This window comes from Pundamilia nyererei, unplaced genomic scaffold (assembly GCF_000239375.1).
Source record: "Pundamilia nyererei isolate P.nyererei 1_Seehausen unplaced genomic scaffold, PunNye1.0 scaffold00052, whole genome shotgun sequence".
Taxonomy (NCBI): Eukaryota; Metazoa; Chordata; class Actinopteri; order Cichliformes; family Cichlidae; genus Pundamilia; species Pundamilia nyererei.
Window position 1 is genome coordinate 2,676,992 of NW_005187453.1, and position 19,312 is coordinate 2,696,303.

Below are 19,312 nucleotides of genomic sequence, written 5' to 3' on the forward strand. Positions count from 1 at the left end.
GCCCATACATGGTTTTATTCATTTATTCTTTTTACTTTGATGAACAGCAAAAGCAACGTTCCTCTGTCGAGTGTTTTACTGTAAACATGTTCTGACACAACAGTCCTCAAATTCCCCTAAACGATTTACTACATACAAAGTCTTTTTAGTCCATCTAAAAAAATAAAAATAAAAAAAAATTAAATTGCAGTTATCTTGTCATTTAGATTGCAAGTTGCATAAGCAACCGCTGTGTTTTGGCAACGCTTGTGAGGCTGATAAGGCAAAAAAAACAAACAAAAAAAAAAACTACTTCAAATAACTGTATTTGTGCCTTTTTAGATGGACCAACAGGACTCTGTACTTGACAACTTAAGACGTTTTAAAAACCTGAATTACAACTTTAGGTGGGGAAACTGAAAACAAGCAGCAGTCATTTCCAACTACAGGTATACAAGTCTCCATATATTTTCATGTACTTTTTGCAATTCAGCCCAGCTGCAAGATCATGTTAGTCAAGTGAACCCTGCGCAGGGTGTAATACGTTAGGAAAACAATTCTTGCTTACACTCTGGGCCACAAAAAACAAAAACATAACTTTGTATGAAAATGTTAGAAAATAAACCTACTCCTACATAAGCTTAACGATAAAAAACAAACAATGAGACTGTTTCAAAGCAAGAAATGGAGTCAAGAAGGTCTGTAACATTATGCATTTCAATGCATTTTCACATAGCCGTCTTACAGCTGTTACCCACCCCCGTTTCAAGGCATGTCTCCAGTGAAAAGACACTTTAAGACTCCGAGAAACTATGCCACGACGTGAAAAGAGCAGGAACAAACAAGTGAGAAGCAACTTGTTGCACCAATTTTGGTTTTTAACTTATAAAAGAAGTGTCAAACGAAGTGTAAATACACTTGGCAGTATGTATGCAATTAACGCAGAATATAAATACAGCCACGGTTGGCTTAGTGAAAAAAAACATGCATATCAAAAACCCTTCATGCTCATTTCAAAGCCCCCCTCCCCGAGACTATACAGGTTTAATATAAAGCTTTTGTTGTTTTTAATATATCTAAAAGTATTCAAAGTACGGGCAAAGAAACTCAACTATTTTTGATTGACACATTTTTATTGTTTTTTTTCCTTTAAATATACCTGATCTTCGGATTTTGGTCCTCTCCTTGCTCAACACATGAACACTACACATCGAGATGGGACACTGGTTATTCGGCTCAGTATGTCTAAGGGGTAAATGAATATTCACGAAGATAAAAAGGTTGCAGGTCTGACCTCCATCTACTGTTGACACTGGAGGAGAGTAACTTGACCAGATGACTACCATGGCCGTGTATTTCTGACTGCACGATACACCGAGTGAATGAATGCTCAACTATAAGCGGCTACTCTTCGTGCAGCGCATACCTGTAATGATGTTTGCCGTGATCGACTGCCACGCTGCACAAATAGAGCAGAAGTGTTTCTCTTGTTGTTTGCACGTGTGTATTATTCTGGGATGTTTGAGGCAACTCGCAGGTAAACATCAGGGGGAAATTAAGAAATAAAGACAAAAAAAAGGATGCTGATGGGACCTGCGCACAATGACTGTTGTCAGCTCACTAACAGAAACAGGACAAATAAACATAGCGCACCTTCACTTTGTCTGTCCCCACACACACACATACACAAAACTATATCACACATTCAAGCACACTACTCTTAATTCAACCACTTTGTTCTCTCACTGCCATCGACACGCACATATAACTGGGATCGGGCTGTATAGCTGTGATACAGGTGTGTGTGTTTTTCCAAAGACCCTGATGCTCTGCTTAAGTGCAAAATCCAAGGTGTTCAGAGAGTTAGGTGTCAGTTTGAAAATTCACACTTCGCTGCGATGCCCTTCCTCCCCCTTCTTTTCTCCCCTCCCTCTAGACCAGCCGGGTAAGATCAGAAAGAGCAACAGTGAATATGATGCTGCAGAGGGGGTGTAGTTGGCGGCATGTGTTCTAGCAGAAGTAGCGATATAACATTTGGTCACTGTAAGATTGGGAAGGTCCTGTGCACTGGGTGATCCACATGTCACACCCCTGTTCAGTAAAGCCTCTTCTCAAATCTGTGGAGGCAAAGAAACACCAAATCAGCTAGTTCATGAAAGGATGCATGGGCACTGTCTGTGCTACCGCGTATCATGCTTTACCCTCCATTTCTCTCAGTGGGCTCACATATTACAAAATGAAACTCATCTTTTCTGAGGTAACATCAGGCAGGCAGCAGCAGCAGTTTCTTATCGACTTCTACTCTGATTTTTTTCTGTTTGCTGCTCTTTAGAAACCAGAAAGATTAAGAAACGGCTGCCCATCTTTTATATACAGTTTACACTCTACACTGTTTATATCAAGTAGCTAAAATATGACTAAAAGAAAAGACATTCTTTTGTGGGTTTTTGTACTTACGAGTGGAGACCATGAACACCACCCTCCACCTGTGCAGATAAGGTGCGCTTCTCAAACTTCAACTCTCCAGAGTACATCATGGAACTGTATAAAACATAAAAGCACCATCATACATACTGCTTATAAAAGCATCTCATAACCTTAAAAAACACACACACAACTCACCGAAGGACGGAAAGACTCTTTGCCCCAATATCTTGGCACCCATGTTGGATTCCTGCTATCAGGTATGGTACAAACTTGTGAATGGAACCCTTGTCCTGGACTGAGCCCGACACACCCTGGGCTACTTTCACTTTGTCACCCTCACTGTGGACAACATATCACCAAATTCATATACATCCCAGTGGTTCACAATATTACAATAGCTGTAGCTTTTAATAACCTCACACATACCTAAAATAGCGTTTCTGACTGCTTGTGCTTTTCTCCATTGCATCCAGGGAGCCCATACCACGATACTTTTTCAGTCGCACACCATCTGCAAAGAAGTACTCTCCAGGAGCCTCACTTGTGGCTGCTAGCAAGGAGCCCATCATAACTGGAGTGAGAGCAAATTTCTTGTGAAAGACAGCTCCACTGTATAGAAATCTTGACATTTCTAAAGACCTATATGAAATATTAGCTTGAACAAACTGCACGTCGCCATCTCTTTTAAACCTCACCAGTTGATGCACCGAGAGCTAAAGCCTTCACCACATGTCCCACAGTTTGAATGCCACCGTCAGCGATGACTGGCACACCGAAACGCCTAGCATACTCTGCCACCTTGTACACAGAGGTCCCCTGGGGTCGTCCACATGCCATGACTAGAAAGTAGAAAACACATCAAACGTGACTGCCATGTTGTTTTAAAAACACTGTTTTTGTTCGTTTGTTTGTTTCAGTATAAACACGACCTAGTCTGAACATGAGACCGGTCCCCATGGCAACACAGAACAGAGGCCTCGGCAAATCACCATGACAACTAGGAGTGGTCTCAGGGTATTAGTTTCCACTAGCAACTGATGGCCTTTTCATCTTAGCATAGCTCATTGCCGGAAAAAGGATCGGCATAATTTTTTTATAAATACTTATCACTTAAGTTCTATCATCATATCACGGTTTCCACACTGAATACCTTCTTGTGTGATGCAGATGGAGCCGCAGCCCATGCCGACTCTCAGAGCATCCACGCCGGCATCAATCAGATTTTTGGCCTGGGCTGCTGTGACCACTGTAGGAAAGGTGGAAAAGTGAAAACTGTCAAGAAATGTGTGCAAAAAAAATATATCTGTTTATTTTGTTGTCATTTATGTTACTGTTCATAAAGGGACAGCCACATAATACTCACTCCCCACACCAACAGACTCACCATTTCCTCCCACCACTTGTAATTCTTGATACTTCTGCTTAATATAGTTTATCATGTTGATCTGATACACCGAGTTGCCTTGCGACGAGTCCTAAAAAAAAAAAGAAAAAAAGAAAAAAAAGAAAATATATATAAAAAAATATTTATGGTTTAAACATAATAAGTTTAGACCATAAAATACAGTAACACCTAATAAGTCAAAACAGACATTTGAATGGCGTCGCCGTGTGATTATTTTACATGTGGTTGTTTTTTTCCTGTTTAATAATATTCAACATTGCTATCAATACATTTTTCAAAAAAAAATGGGTTTAAAAATATAAACAACTGTGGGATACTGTTTGTCCGTGATTTAGACAGGGGGAACAAATTGTGGCAGGATCAGCCTGATGTTATTTGTATCCCGCTGTAACTTTACTGAATAAAGAGCTAACATCTCCAAAATGTCAGGAGTAGTTAGTCATTACAACAAGTGTTTGTGAACTAAAAATCAAGAATGTGGGATACTGTGTGATTTGAAGAGCCCAATGCCTGCTCCCGACGAAGGGAAAACCAACTATGCAAGGGAGACCTACCTTGGCACTTGTGCAGGTGAAGCCAAAGGGAAGATATGCTTCACCATATTTTCTAGTCTTTGGCTTAGAATGAAGTTGGTTTGGAAACATATTCAGCTATGCTTCATCTCCTGCTTTGCATTTGTGTAGGTGCCCCGTGCTAGCAGTGTCCAAGTGTTGTTGTTTCCCCCCCCCCTTTTCATACCGCCCCCCCATTACAATGGCTCTGCACCCCTAGGGGGCGGACCCCACGGATCCATGGATTTATTTGTGGACTTAGTCACATATCTCCTTGAGAATTTTACTCTGTAATAATTAACATCTAAGCTACAATTTTAAAACAAAACACAACAACAGGAAGTATGATTTGGGCTATAACATCAGTTTGTAATTTACCTGCAATACTGAATCGCACCACAAGGTGGTACCCATTCCATTTAGTTGTGTTTAGTTACAGTAGAGTGTTCTACACGGAGTCTGACAGTTTCTCATCATGCATGAATAGTGCCTGTACTCTTTTTCGAGAGCTATTCAATTCAATTTTATTTATATAGCGCCAAATCACAACAAAAGTCGCCTCAAGGCGATTCAGACCTGCCATTATATGGCCAATATTAACAACAGCCACACTGCTAGGCTCTTCAGTGAAACCAAAACATGTCACAGGTTTCACATCCTGTTGCCATTTAACACTAGAATCACCGACAGACCCCATAACATTTTAAAATTGATGTCAATGTTAAAATAAAACCCCATAATCTCATATTGCATCTCAATTTCTGTGTAGCACTCTGTAGTGTCAGTTTTGAAATGCAGTCAATGACCAGTTCAATCCCTTTCAATGTAAGTGCCCTGTTTTAATACTTTCTTAATGTTAGTATCTCCAATTAAAAATCATTTTTTTAAAGTTTACTACAGTAGTTTTTTTTTTTTCTTTTCAAGGCTAATTATTTAGATGTCTTATTGCGCCGTTTATAGTACTGTTTTTTTATGAATTCTAAAATATGTTTTAGCTATACAATAATGTAAGAAAAAAACAAAAACAAACAAACCTTAAAATAATTTCCAAAACTATTAAAATATAATCTGAAATATTTCTTAATGAGAAAATTATAGAAATTAGCCATGTGACTGACAGTGGCTGCCATTTAGCTACAAGCTGCTCTGAAATTTGAAATGAATCTTCTAAGTAGTGCCGATGGGGGACAGTTTTTATGACTGTAATGACAATAAAGATTTATCTTCTCTACAATACATCCAAGTATCTGTGATGTGACCGATCATTATTAAAGCACCGACCACAATCTAACTTTTTAAAAAGCACCAACCAGTACAACGACATCAACTCCAGCTTGCACCAGCAGGTCCAGTCTGTATTTGTCGTCCTCCCTGGTTCCGATAGCAGCACCACAGAGAAGCTGTTTGCGTGAGTCTTTGGAGGCGAGGGGGTACTCCCGGTTCTTCTTTAGATCCGTTCTGGCAATAATGGCCACCAGTTCATCGTTATCATTTACAATGGGAAGCTTGCCTGGTTACACAGAAAGTCGGGCTATTAAAATACAATAACCAAAAAGAAGTCCAACATCTATTACACAAATACTTTTTCTTTAATTCACCTTTTTTGCTGCGCTGCAGAATATCATTGGCTTCTTTTAGTGTAACACCAGCAGGAGCCACTACCAACTCCTCCCTCTTAGTCATAGCCTGAGAGAAGACGGGGTCAGTGTAAAAATAATCGAGTAAAGCCAAGTTTTTATAAATGACAGAGTTTCTTAAAAGCAACAAGAACACACACCTCCTCCAAAGGCTTGCCACGGTCTTTCTCAGAGAGGAAGTCGATATCTCTGGAGGTGACAATACCCACCAGTTTGCTGCCCATTTTTCCTGTCTCTGTGACAGGAATACCAGAGAAACCATGTCTAACTTTGGCCTCAAACACATCCCCGACTGTGTGGCGTGGACTCATAACAACTGGGTCTGTAATAAAACCCTGTTCGAACCTCTGGAAGCCAACAGAAACCAAAACAATTATTTTCCACTGTACATCGGTAATGTGGCAAAAAAAAAAAAAAATAAACAGCAAAAGCCAAAACACACTACACAAAAATAAATAAATAAATAGTGAGCAGAAGCAGCAGAAAAACAGTAAGTAACACACACACACACACACACACAAATATAACACACATGTGACGCCATTACCATAGCCTATATAGGGACAAGATGGGACACCATAACAAGAAAAGTCAAGAGCATGAATCACACAACAGCTGAATTATGTTGGCTGAGGTAAAGGTTAGCACTAGGGCTGGGCCAGATTATACCGTTCACAGTAATACCGGTACAATGTTAGGCAACGATAAGAAATTAAAATATCGCGATATATTATGGGTAACGCGCGCATGCGCAGTGCCTTTGTTTTCATACGCACATGGCCGAAAAAGCATGGCGGCAACGGAGAATGAGAAAGGAGAAAGCGGATTGTTGAGTGAAACGGATGAACCAGAATTAGTTTGTAAAACTGGTGCCACTTCAGTGATGTGGAACTGGTTTGGCGTTTGTCCGTCAGATACACAACAAAGCACATTTTGTTGTAGAACATGCAAGCAGCCGTCTTTATTATTTGTCGGACTAAGGCGCTCGTAAATCTGGGAGTAATCTGGGTCCTAAACTCCGTCCGATTCAGGTCCCAAAGTCAAACGAACACTGCGGCATCACTGAGAGTTAAAAACGGTCTAAATTCTTTCATCTTTAATAAAACTATCAGCATTGCTGCTTTACCAGGTGTATGAATGTCTATTAAGTTTAACATCCAGGCATCCATGAGAACAGAATTTATTACACTTAACGGAGTTAGAAGCTAGCAGGACGTTAGCGGAAGTTAGCTCGCTAGTTTTGCTAGTTACCCAAGCATGATATAGCATGTTCTGACTGAGAGATTTCTGAAAACATTCAAACGTACAGCTCTGCTATCACTTGTAAAATAAATGAAGACAGGAAACTAATAGTCATTAATATACTGCAACAACACAGGAATAGAGCAGCTGTGATAGAATACAGCATTAATGAATCAATGGTACAGAAGTGGAGGAAGCAAGAAGTATGAGTTGAATAAAGTTTGATTTATCTGACTGCTTTGTTTCGCTTAATGTGCCTTATAATCCCGTGCACCTTATGGTCCGAAAAATACGTATTTGACTTTTATATTTGGCACACTGCAGTTTAATGTTGCAAAGCACCTCTTTTTAACTTCAGTGGATAATTTTTATATAGCTTTAATGCACATTTAAATAAAAAAATAAAAAAATAAAAAAACAGCTGCTTGTTTAAGTGAAAGTAAATGGATCGAGTTTTTTTTTAGCGCTAGTGAAGTTGTGGAGTTGTATTTTGTCTCGCGTCAGTTATATCGTTATCGCAAATTTTCAAATATATATCGTGACAAATATTTTTGGCCATATTGCCCTGCTCTAGTTAGCACCCTTTAATGTGTATAAATATTTGTATGCAGTCACAGTTTACCTTGACCTTGCGGACCTCGTTGGCTTGGAATTCTGGTGTGCAGTTGTGGTGAATAATGCCAATGCCTCCCATTAGCTACCAAATTTTTTTAAAGAAAAAAGAAAGAAAGAATGAGATGTGTGCGCTTTTTGATTAAACAGTTACGGAAAAAAAAACAAAAAACAAAAAAAACTGTGTCCTTAAGATGCTAGTTTCTTACCGCCATAGCTATTGCCATGGCCGACTCTGTCACAGTGTCCATGGGGGAGGAAATGAGAGGGGTTTTCAATGTAATCTTCCTGGTCAGTGCTGATGTCAGGTCCTGAAAGACAAAAAAATAGGGGATTGAATATTTTGCATGTGGTCCACCAGGGGGCAGAATGAACTAGATAGCCATGAAGGACTTCACTGTAAATATCCTTCAGATCAGACACCAGAAGGACACAACAAGGTTAATACAAGCAAACTTTTATAAAAACGGGAAAACAATGGAGCCAATTTTAAGCTTAAAAAAAATATTTTAAGCTTTAGATTTAGTTCATATTAGATATGAAATGCCTCCAAATTAAAAGACACTGACGTAACATACTGCAACTGTTGTTCCTACCAGGGAAAGAAACATGACACTGTCTGGAAAAAAATAGGGATGAGCCACACTACAGTGTCCAACGACCAGGTTTACTTTTACTTATCGCCGATTCCCAAAACAACCAGCACATTTCGTTTCAATCCACTGGCAGAGTGAAAATAATAACATTCCACTAACATGGGAAACCAGGGAAGTGGCTCAACAGTATCTGATGTAGACATAAACTATAGTGGGTGCTTGCAGCGTTTTTTTAGAGGTTTATGGTGAAGGCCAGAGAAAATGCCTAACGCCACTTTGCCAGAGCACACAACTGCACCAACCTGCTAAATTCTACTGTGAGGTATTAAAGAATGTGAGGAAGACCATGACTGCAAACAATGTCCCAAAACAACACCACCCTCAACACACAGCACTACTTCATGCTTCTATGCCTCAAAGTATTTAGACTTATTCACTATTCAAGGTTGTGCAAGCATTTGTGTTAATTAAGCATCAATAGGTTCACTATCCTGAGAAAAACTAGGGCAGACCAAGACTGTGGAGAAAACAACTAGAACATAATATGGCAGCCAGGCAAATATGTCCCATAGTAAAGAAAGCACTCTAACTCGTAAGGAAACAGAAAGAGATTAAAACTAAATTAAACCTTCAGATAGACGAAGCAGAGGAGAGGGATTTCCCGTAAAGCCCTGAGATTAACCCCCCTTTTGCCTGCTGCAAGATGAGTAACTAACCGGACACAAATGTGACCACAAGGCTGAGGGAGCAGCCAGTGGGTGACCACATTGGGGGGGAAAATAAAAAATAAAAATAAAAAAAATAGCAAAGCAGAAAGAGACCAAAAGATGCAGACTGTTTTAAAAGGGCAAAAATATGACTCAGATTCCTTGTTCACATGTGTACGCTACTCACCACTTCGTCAGAGGTAAAGTCGATGAAGCCAGGTAAAATCAGGAAATCGCTGAAAGACATAAGCAAAGTGCAAAGTAAGGGGCTAATAGCAGCAGTTTAGCAGTATTGTGAGGTCTAAAACTCCAACAACACCTCAGAAATATTCCAGGAGATGGTGTTCTATATGTTTCAGTGAAAGCTTGTAATGGTATGCCTAAGAAAACCAGATGAATTAAAGGATTTCACAACTTTGAGGAGTATCTCAAAGCAAATGGGGTGTACTGAACAAACTAATAAAAGTACTACAGATCAACAACTGGGGGGGGGGGAGGTTTAAGTAAACTGTAGTGATAACAGAACTATTTAGATTATCAAAGAATGTGAATAGACTTCTGATTGTAATCAAGGCCTTGTAATAATCTGAGTTGTTTTTTTTTTTTTAAGTCACTTTCCTTCAGAGTCACTCCTCTCCTTCTGTGTAATATTTTAACCAAGGACAACAACCCATTTTTGGACGCTCTTGCACCACATCGTGGTTCCCAGAAAATTACAAAATGGCATTGCGGCTGAGTGCAGACACTAAGTGCAGCTGGGTGCGCCCTCTACTTGGTAAAAAGCTACAGTTGACCTCTTTTCAGCTCCTGGCCTGTATAGACACAATAAGAGGCAGAAAGATGAGTGAAGCAGCGAGCACCAGACATGGGAATGATGTGTTTATTTTTCAGCTTGAGTCTGTATGTATTTTGTGGGTTTTTTGAGATGTTTATGTAAGAGAGAGAGGGGGGGGGGGGGGGGGGGGGAAAGCAGGGGACAAATGGAAATAAGAAGGAATAAGTGAAGCTTTATACATCTAGTGAATGTTGGAGGAAACTATGAGGTAACAGTACACAAACATAAAGCGGGTCTAACTGAGAACAGGAGTTGAGAAATCTGGTAGAAGGCTTTGCCTACCCTCACTTTAAAGCGCAAAACGGGACAAGCAAAACGTCCAGGGAACATCTGCTGTCATTTAGCACAAGCCACAAACCGCAGCTGCAGCACACAGACTATACTGTCTGCTTACTGCTGACCCCAAGTCAGCAGTAACCTGATTGCCGTGTTGGCTTTGACTCCTAAAGAAAACACTGGCTCGGCCATATAGCACAGGTTGCATTTGAATGTTAAATGTAGACAAATCTACCATGCTAATGGTTTCAAAGTAAAACCAAAGGCCACAACAGGCCTTCACCTGTCAGCTTTTTTGCTGGCACTGAAGTTGTATAGTTGTGTGTATTGTCACAGGTTTTAGCCGCACTGTATTATTATTATTATTAATATTATTTTGGTTTTAGTTCGATTTCAGAGCTTGGTTGAGGGTAAAACTGACACTGATTTTGAAAGACAAAGCACAGAAACAAAGCTCTGAAGGTATCAAGGTTTGTACAGCACTATGTGCCCACACCCTACAATCCTATTATTAAAGTTAATTGGTACAGGTTAGATCTCTGTATCCGAGTCACCTCCCTTTATTAAAACTGACTACCAAAGAAACATTTCATTACTACCTAAAGATCATAATGTCATGCTTAAAATATTCCATCCTTAGCCTGAGGTAACTTTGGCTAAGTGTGACCCCACTCCATTATCAGGTTCTAGGAGAATGCTGCCATGCAAGTTCTCCTTACCAGCTTTAACATTTAAAATGATTTTGAAAGTGTACACTCTGCTCCAAGTCTCAAAAGTTCACACATTTATTTATATAGCTTGAATTAAACGGGTTAATTAAAGCCTGTAGCTTTGTGTGGATGGCAGTGACCTCATATGCAACCACAGTAAATACCCTGTTTGTGTCAGAAAGCTGCATTAGAACAGAGACATGTACAGGAAGGAACCTGTAGATGTACTGAACAGTGTCGGCATCTAAAACTCTTTTGTGTGCTCTTAACACTGCCTTGAACAGACAGCCGGTATACAGGCAGTCGTGCACCGATACTTTGAGGGCCATTACAGGAAGAAAAGGTGTGAAAGTAGAGTTGATTGGGGCAAAATGTTGACACGTCACGTTCACAACAAGGTTGCTGCATCTGGTATAGCAGGAAGCTGCCACTCACAGAAATCTGATTCTGTGTTCCTGCAACTGTGCATCAGTTTCCCTGTTTGACTATTTCCTCCAAGAAAAAAAAAAAAAAAAAAGAAAAAAAAAAGTTTGTAATCAAATATTTTTTTCATTCATATAATAAAAAATAAATAAATAAATAAATAATTTTTAGGTGGACTATATATGCTGAGTCAGCTATCTGCATTGCGTTAATTAGGAGGTCGAGAAACCGATCTGAATTTCATTCTTATCAATTACCCCTGAAATTCACATGATATCAATTCAGGCAGTCACGTTTGCAACCTTTCCCTCCACACGTGACGCACTATAGGGAACTTATGAATGCAGGCAAGATTAAATTGGTTGTTTAGTGCCAAACAACCACTACAACTTAGCTTGCTTTGTTCATTTATGGTTATGAAAATAAAAGGCTATATACAAGAGTTAATGAAGGAAAATAAGTCTACACAAAATCCAGCATGTGCATGTCTATACAGCATGTCATCAGAATGTCAAGCAGAGGAGTGCAAGAATTGCAAGAGGTCAGAAATGAGTGCTTTTATCAAAAGTATTCATGCTAAAGAGCACAAGCTGCTCCATCATGCTTTCTGCATTTACAGGAGAGGTCACATACTTTGATGATTAGTTGAAGTTAATAAAACAGCGATGTCCCGTGAAAGCAATTTTCATTCCCATGACCCAAATCAAGTTAAGAATTTCACAAAGCCTTATATCTACCATCTGCCTTCATGCGCCGCGGTTCATGGGATTTTTGATATAATTTGTTGCAGTCAAAATAAAGTTGCTGTAGAAGAACAATTATTTGCTTCTCCTCTATGAATTCACTATTTAGATAGATCAAGGATTTTCAGTTTGAAGGTGACTGTTTTTTTTCTTTTACTCACTTGTAAGTCAACCCATCTCCTTTAGAGCATAGCTCTTCAGCCGTTTGACCATCGGAGACAACACACTGTTGGTCAGATCTGCCGGTTCAAAACGTGTTGGCCATTACAAAGCACTGGTGCTTACACTCCACCCACAACTTCGCAAAAAGGTTGGTTTTTTTTCCTTTTTTTTTTTAAATGAGGAAACCTTACTTTGAAATTAATGAAAACATTTTCAAGAAAAACAAACGAAACAAAAACTTTGCAATGAAGGGAAACTTACTTGTATGTTAGACCACCTCCAGTGGAGAAGAGCTGCTGTGCCGAGAGCCCATCATCGGGAATGTAGCCTGTGCCACCACTTATTAGGTAATCTGCCATGCTGTCAAATGACCAAAACAAAGCCACTTCAATCAGCTGTTTTAACGCCAACACTCAACATTAGGATGTTCATCTACAGACAGTGTAATGACGCGCTGCAGGAAGACTGCACAGCCACTGTGCAGGCAGAGCTTTGGTGGGTGACCTTCTCACAGGAAGGTATAACCATGGCAACATCAACATCCCCCGCCAGCCTGGGGTCAGTGCGCCTGCGTGACAGGTGCTTCCCCCATAAATAATCCTATACTAAACTTGCAACCTTGCTGGTGGTACTAAAGATGAGATCACATTTTAAACCCAAAACAGGGGACACTCGGAAACCCATAACACTTCTACGGGTAAATACCACAGCTTAGCCACAACTCACTAAACTAAAAACTAAAATAAAAATCGAGTCTCTGCTGAAGGGAGATGTGTAATAAAAACATTAAACACGTTATTATTTAATAACTAATCTAATGCCAAACAAACCGCACACGAGGCAGATAACGGTGCACTACTCTCCACACCATCGCGTGTGAAGGAAACCATGGCCGGGTGACCCACTAACATATAACTGCACCATTCCATATTAGCCAATCATGCATGCTTTCGATTTTCAAGGAATGAAATGCAAAACAGTAGAGTTAAAAGATTTGGATTAAATGTCAGAAGAACACGGTAACCTCAAAACGCCGTGTCATCTACACTTGCACGATAACGTTTACTCCCCTAGTGACCCACATTGCATTATCAGCTAGCAAACATTAGCTGCTTGCGCTGCACGCCGGGAGTTAGCAAAAACATGGCAGTCAGACCTGCCTTTGTTTATACAGAGATGCGACTATGCATCATCCGTGTAACCTTATCCATGCTATCGAGGACCCTCCACATCGCTCATTTTCCAGAAGCTATAACGGATTATTACATTTTAGCAACACTTAGCTCACATGCTTATGAATTACCTTGGGTTTCAAATCACTACTCATTTAGACTTAGCAAACGTTAGCTAACAGGTGACCCTTGCTCCCAAGGTTGGCGTTTGAGTATTTAAACCACGTCGGAAAAAAAACCGCATTCTAATACTTGGTAAATATTTTGGTCCATTTCTATATTGAATAAACCCTCTGGTATATCAGGCGATCGGTGATATTTCAGAAGACTTTTTGAGCGAGTTCGGTGCTGCATTCAGTGGCATATATTGCATTTTCCTAAAGCATGTGGTTGCATAAAGGTTGCAAGACCTTATCCAGCATTTCCAGAAACGTAAAGTTTAGTTTGTTTACTTCTACTTGAACCAAGTTCATTGAGTCTAATAATATTAAAATTATGTGAGTAACACCGTTATAATTTAGCTGTTCAAAAATACAGAATCACTCAATGAAGTCAGTTAGTCTGTCGAGTCAAGCTATTAACCTAAAGTAATAGTAAACCATTACCAGTATACGTAGGAATGAAAGCCTTATCACCACGAGTGTTTTAACAACCACCTTGTACTTGTACTAAACACTAAGCAGTAATTATAAGTAATTCAGTTTTAGATACTCTCGTGAATATTCATATTGTCCCCTTAAGAGTAATGCCTGCACGAATAAAATTAACATCCTGCTCACAATAAAACAGTTATTTTATAAAAAACAAAAACGAAAACACACAGCCCAAAGTTTTCACGCGCTGCATCCTGGTTATATGCTGAACTATACGTGCAGACATGTGGGAGAAACCATTAGCATTTAGCATTAGCTATTCTCTTATTTTAGCTTCGCTTGTGGGAGAAAAAAAACAAGGCTCCCGACACTCTAAAACAAGCTTCTTATATCTTTAAAACCGGTAAGCGAAAGCAATTTAAACTACGCATCTTTTCTGCTATGGTAAACTCAACATCTTTTGCAGATTACGGTTAGCTAGCTACCTCATTGAGCGGATGCCCACGCTGGCCAAAAAGGAGGTAACTTTCCAGCTGTAGACTGAGAGCAATTAAAACAGAAAGCAGTTTGTTCCCGTTACCTCGAAAGACAAACTGGATTTTTTTAAGCCAAAAAAACAAAAGAAAAACAGCAGTCTTTTGTGGCTCCAAGATGTAAACGTCAGCGATGAAGCCAGTCAAGAAGTGATTGCCTATCGCTGTCTTCAGACAGTGCGTGTTGGTGTTATATATTAGCAGCAGCAGCGTCACATCCCCTCTCCCCTTCAGGCAAGTTTAACCCTGTGCTTCCTGTGACCCTGAAATCAGGAACAATATCTGGAATCAAAGTAGCAACACGGGCTCAGGTGAAACGTTTACTACACGGATGTGCAGCCAGACTAGTTTTATCACTAACATTTTGTCAGCCTGCCCACAGCATAGTGACAAATCACAGTAATAACCAGGCAATCTTTATATTCAGCTTTAAACACTGGCAGTTTTTCTTTCGCTTAAAAATAGCCCCTTTTTTGTATTGTTGGTAAAATCTCTAATTGTGTGTAATTAGCAAACTATAGTCTATGTGTAAGTCATCCTCATGTGTTACTACTAAATATAGGATATTGGTGTAAATACAAGCTTGGTAGAATAAGGCAGAAGCCTGAATGGTGATTGATCCTACATAGTGCATGAGCATGAACTTTAACAAAGTGAAAGTGGAAATCAGGTGACCATAGACAGTTCTTTCATCATATCAGGTTGAAATACAGATGAGACTTTTAAGGCTTAATATCCTTAACCTAGTGAAACATTGCCTTGAATTTAAATTTTGATCACATGCAAAGGTTCTTAACAGGATTAAGTGCAATGGAAGGCCAGCACTAACCACATTTCATTCACATGATAACATTTGAACATTTGAATACTTTAACACACTGTAACTCAGGCTGGCTATGCTGGCTTAAGGAAAGGACCTTTATTGAACAAATGTTGTGATCTTTTGTTATTTACTTACAATTTTTTTTATTAAGAATGCAAAATTCTACCACTGAAAAAAATACCTTACTCTATGTGACATAGTCATTAAAAGTAAACATAGAAAACAGCTTACTAGTAGAAAACATATCTATAGGTGTTTTGATTTCTAACAAATCAAGCAAGTTCAACTACAACGGAGGTAGGGATGTCTATTTTAAGGATGCCAAATAGTTCCTAAAACTGTTCAGTACACACCCACTTATACTGAACTGAAATTATAAGGAACATCAAACTACTCCATACAGTCAGTGTATGCATCCATACACTTCTTGACAATTTGACAGTGTATTGCCAGGAGCATAAATGTTTTGCATGGCATTACTTTCATCCAATTATATATATGATGGTGGGTGTCTTGTATTCTCTGGAAGGAAAGAATTAGGCTCTTTAACAATAACCCAAACCAGGTCTGGCACAGTCAAAAAAGGTTTTGCACATGGATGACTTCACCAACTGTCAAGTATGTTCCAGTTTATTATTAGATATATTCCAGACTTTCAGGAAACAGGCTGAGTTGTTCATTCATGCACCTCACAGCCAAATAAATGGCTAATTATCAATAACAGGGTGGCCGAACTGTGTCAGAAGTTAATGCTTTGTTCACCTTAAACTTGCACATTCAACACAAATGTCCATGTAACATAACAGCATGTTTGCTAACAGCATTTCTTACATATTTTGTGAAGCTTGTTAAAAGGTCTTTATTTCTTTGCAAATATGACCTAAACCTTCATCAAACTAGATGAAAAAAGCCTAATGAGCACTAAAAGAAAATTTCTTACACGTGACTTGCTTGTGAAACAATAGTTACAACCAAATGTTTGCAACTAACTGTTGATTAGTCTGCACGTGAATTAAATGAATTTCTCCCCATAGCTCTGTACAGAATAGCTTCAGCTCCCAGATGTTTGGTGTTGCCTTAACCAGCTTGCTTTAGGTCCCACCCTAAGCATTTCTGTTGACTCGAGATAAGGATTTTGGCGTGCCTGTTCCAAAAAATGACCTTCTTTCTTATCTGAGTGGGGGACTTTTTAGAACACCGGGTTGGAGATTTAGTCCAGATGCCTTTACATTCTTTGTTCCTTCTATGACAACATGCAGAGCTCATCCATTCACACAGCATTACTCTGATAGCTATCTGGCTTGTCCATTTTATCTTTAGCAAACTGCGGTGTTTGTTTTAGGGGGCAGTTACTTTCTCTTTGAAGCCCTGTCATGCACACTATTGTTGTTCAGTGCTGTCCTGATGGTGGACTCTTCCCATTCTGATCCATCACACCATATTATCATATTGACTGAGAACACTTTACTCTAGATTTGCATTATTGATTTCACACTATAACACAAAGTTAGTTGAGATTCTGGAGATCAGCATAAACCACTGTGAATTTCATCTGCTTTGGTGCAAGTGAATGTCGCAGATACACTGGAGAGGCAACAACAAGACAACTCTCCAAAACAGAGTGGTTTTGCAGGTGATTTCCACAGACCATTGCTCTCTGCTTATCCCTCCTGAGTTTTTTTTTTTTTTAGTTTTGCTTTTTACCCGTATCTCTGTCAGCACTAATAGCATGAAGTGGTAAGTGGAGCCTCTACATATTGTCACAAGAATGTTTTCCTTGCAAGGAGTTGAGCCATCACACAAGGAGAACTGGACTGGGCTGCAGAATGGCTTAAACTCTATCTGCTGCTTTGTTTGAAGAGGAACTAAGCAAGAACCTCCAGAAAGCTACTCATACATTTTTCTGACCAAACTGTCAGAAACAGACATACATAAGCATGCCATAAGGTCCTGATGTCCTTTAGTGGCACCTGTGCTCACAGCCCAGCACTGTGCAGCTCTGATAGTGCTCTTTCTGTTCTTGATCACACAAAGAACCAGATGGCCCTTTCCAGCCCTTCTTGTGAAACAGCCCATCTCCCAGTATCTCTTTCACGCTCTTGAGAATGTGCTGGGAGACAAATCAAACCTTCTTGTAACAGAACGCATAGATGTGCCATCCTGGAGGACCTGTGTTGCCTGAATTGTGTCAAGAACTACTACCAGCAGTGACAATGACACTAACAAAAATAAGTTATTGAGAAATATCAACCATGAGGGATGGGCACAGTCTTTGGCCACTTTCTGCAAAACCATTCCCTTTGTGCTGAGTGTACCTTTGCAGAATTAGAGAAAAAGGTTGACAAAATTTAAAGCACCACTGTATAGATGTTGTTTCTGATCCACAAAATATTTGAGACTGATATTATCACCAGCCAATATTCAGAATCACATTTTATGCCCTTAAATCGACAGTCCTTCTTCGTTCTGTGTTAATCCAAGGCGAGAGTTGCTAGATATGTTTGCAAAGGTGACTCAGGGGGGATCCTTTTCCTTCTCTGTGTTGTGTGTCAAATTAAATGTGGGTCGTTGCAGATATGGGTCAGTGGTTCCTTTATGCACTGTAGCTATTCTAAGCGCTTGCTTTAGCTTTGTTTATCCTCCCTGCAGCATGTTGCTCACTCCTGCCTTGACGGTGCATCAAAGAGTTGTGAGTGTGTGGGTGGGTACAAGGGGCAGAAGGACCAGGTTAAAAATAGCACTTGACAACCTATGACAAGCCATTTTTATTGTATTAGCGCCTGCCCATAAACTCAGTGTTGTTGTCTGCATGGCCTCCAAACTACTAAGAATGCAGCACATTGAAAGCATGATATAACCTCAAGCACATTTGCAAAGTGTGTGTGTGGACATGTAAATTGATCCAGGTACACAAAGATAATTTACATGAAGTAACCTTGCAAAGCTGCAGCTGGTAAGAGTGAGCTGAACGTACATCACCAAGAGTGGTAACTAACAGCAAGACATAAATTTTCTCTTGCAGCTGAGAAATTGCAGCTGTACTTGAATCAAAATACTGTCTAGTTTGATACCTGAAGGTGTGTTTTTTTTTTTTCATATTCTATCCCAGTCACCTACCTCTTTGGGCCTAAACCAGCCTGGATCCGTGTGGCATTGTATCGCTGAGCTGCAGTTTCATGACCGTGTGAGCTTTGCCGGACGTAACGTTTTAATTCCCGGGATGAAACATTGTTACATGAGCGCTGAGTGTCCCCTACAAATCTTCGATAGTCCGCTTGCTGGCTCTCATTCTCTCCTTCTCGAAAGTGCTCATGCCCAAACCCCTCCATTGTTTGTCCAAGATCAGACTTGGAATAACAGATCCTTGCATTGAAATTCAACTTAATAATATCAGAGAAGATATCCAAGAGCTGAAAGCAACATGCAGGCCAAAACAGAGAAGATTGCTTTCTTTAAACCCCTCGATTTATATAAATGTCTTCACCCAAGTTCCGTAAAAGTTAGTGACTTCCAAATGCAAATTCTTCATTTGTTTCTTGATAATCTAATCTGAATTCCATTTTGTCTGCTCTGTTTACCCTGATGCTGCTCTCCAGTCAGGTTATGAAGCTACACATAGGTATTCCCACAGAGATAACAGAAAAACCCTTCTCAGGCTACACCATCTGTCTGTGAACAGGATGCACCTGCTTACAAAAAAGGCTCCAGCCACCTCTAGGCGTGTCAATAGAGGGCGTCACCTTGGAGATTCTCCCAGTGAGAGGGTGTTGCTGTGGAAATGCCAGGAACTGCACTTTGTTTTGGTGAGGCTGTTGTGCTCATGTCTTCGAAATCTTAGTGGAGGTTTTCAGTCATGAGAGAGGAGGGCAGTGGAAAAATGATGGAA

The 19,312-nt window shown here is 39.9% G+C and overlaps 1 protein-coding gene across 4 annotated transcripts; it reads right to left on the reverse strand.

The window, feature by feature from the left end:
- Window positions 1-9: 9 nt before the first annotated feature.
- On the reverse strand, window positions 10-18,883 carry impdh1b (IMP (inosine 5'-monophosphate) dehydrogenase 1b). Of its 4 annotated transcripts, none has more exons than XM_005733484.2 (16): window positions 18,544-18,883; window positions 12,567-12,665; window positions 12,305-12,382; window positions 9,344-9,392; window positions 8,063-8,164; window positions 7,864-7,938; window positions 6,140-6,346; window positions 5,961-6,048; window positions 5,673-5,872; window positions 3,791-3,881; window positions 3,557-3,652; window positions 3,102-3,245; window positions 2,833-2,977; window positions 2,602-2,745; window positions 2,437-2,520; window positions 10-2,096 (listed from the first exon to the last, which is right to left on the reverse strand). In XM_005733484.2, the coding sequence occupies exons 1-16, from the start codon at window positions 18,753-18,755 to the stop codon at window positions 2,075-2,077; spliced, it is 1,836 nt and encodes a 611-aa protein (XP_005733541.1). In that variant the 5' UTR covers window positions 18,756-18,883; the 3' UTR covers window positions 10-2,074. The 4 variants fall into 4 exon arrangements, with proteins under 4 accessions (XP_005733541.1, XP_005733544.1, XP_005733543.1 ...); XM_005733487.2 differs by lacking the exon at window positions 18,544-18,883 and adding an exon at window positions 14,651-14,835; XM_005733486.2 differs by lacking the exon at window positions 18,544-18,883 and adding an exon at window positions 14,556-14,835.
- Between the last annotated feature and the right edge of the window lie 429 nt (window positions 18,884-19,312).

Excerpts from the sequence above, each read along its gene's own strand:
- impdh1b (XM_005733484.2), bottom strand. The coding sequence starts at position 18,755 with ATGGAGGGGTTTGGGCATGAGCACTTTCGAGAAGGAGAGAATGAGAGC. Across the intron at positions 12,383-12,566 it reads GGAGGTGGTCTAACATACAA|ATCTGACCAACAGTGTGTTG; the intron begins GTAAGTTTCCCT and ends TTGAACCGGCAG. Across the intron at positions 2,746-2,832 it reads AGTCAGAAACGCTATTTTAG|TGAGGGTGACAAAGTGAAAG; the intron begins GTATGTGTGAGG and ends TGTTGTCCACAG.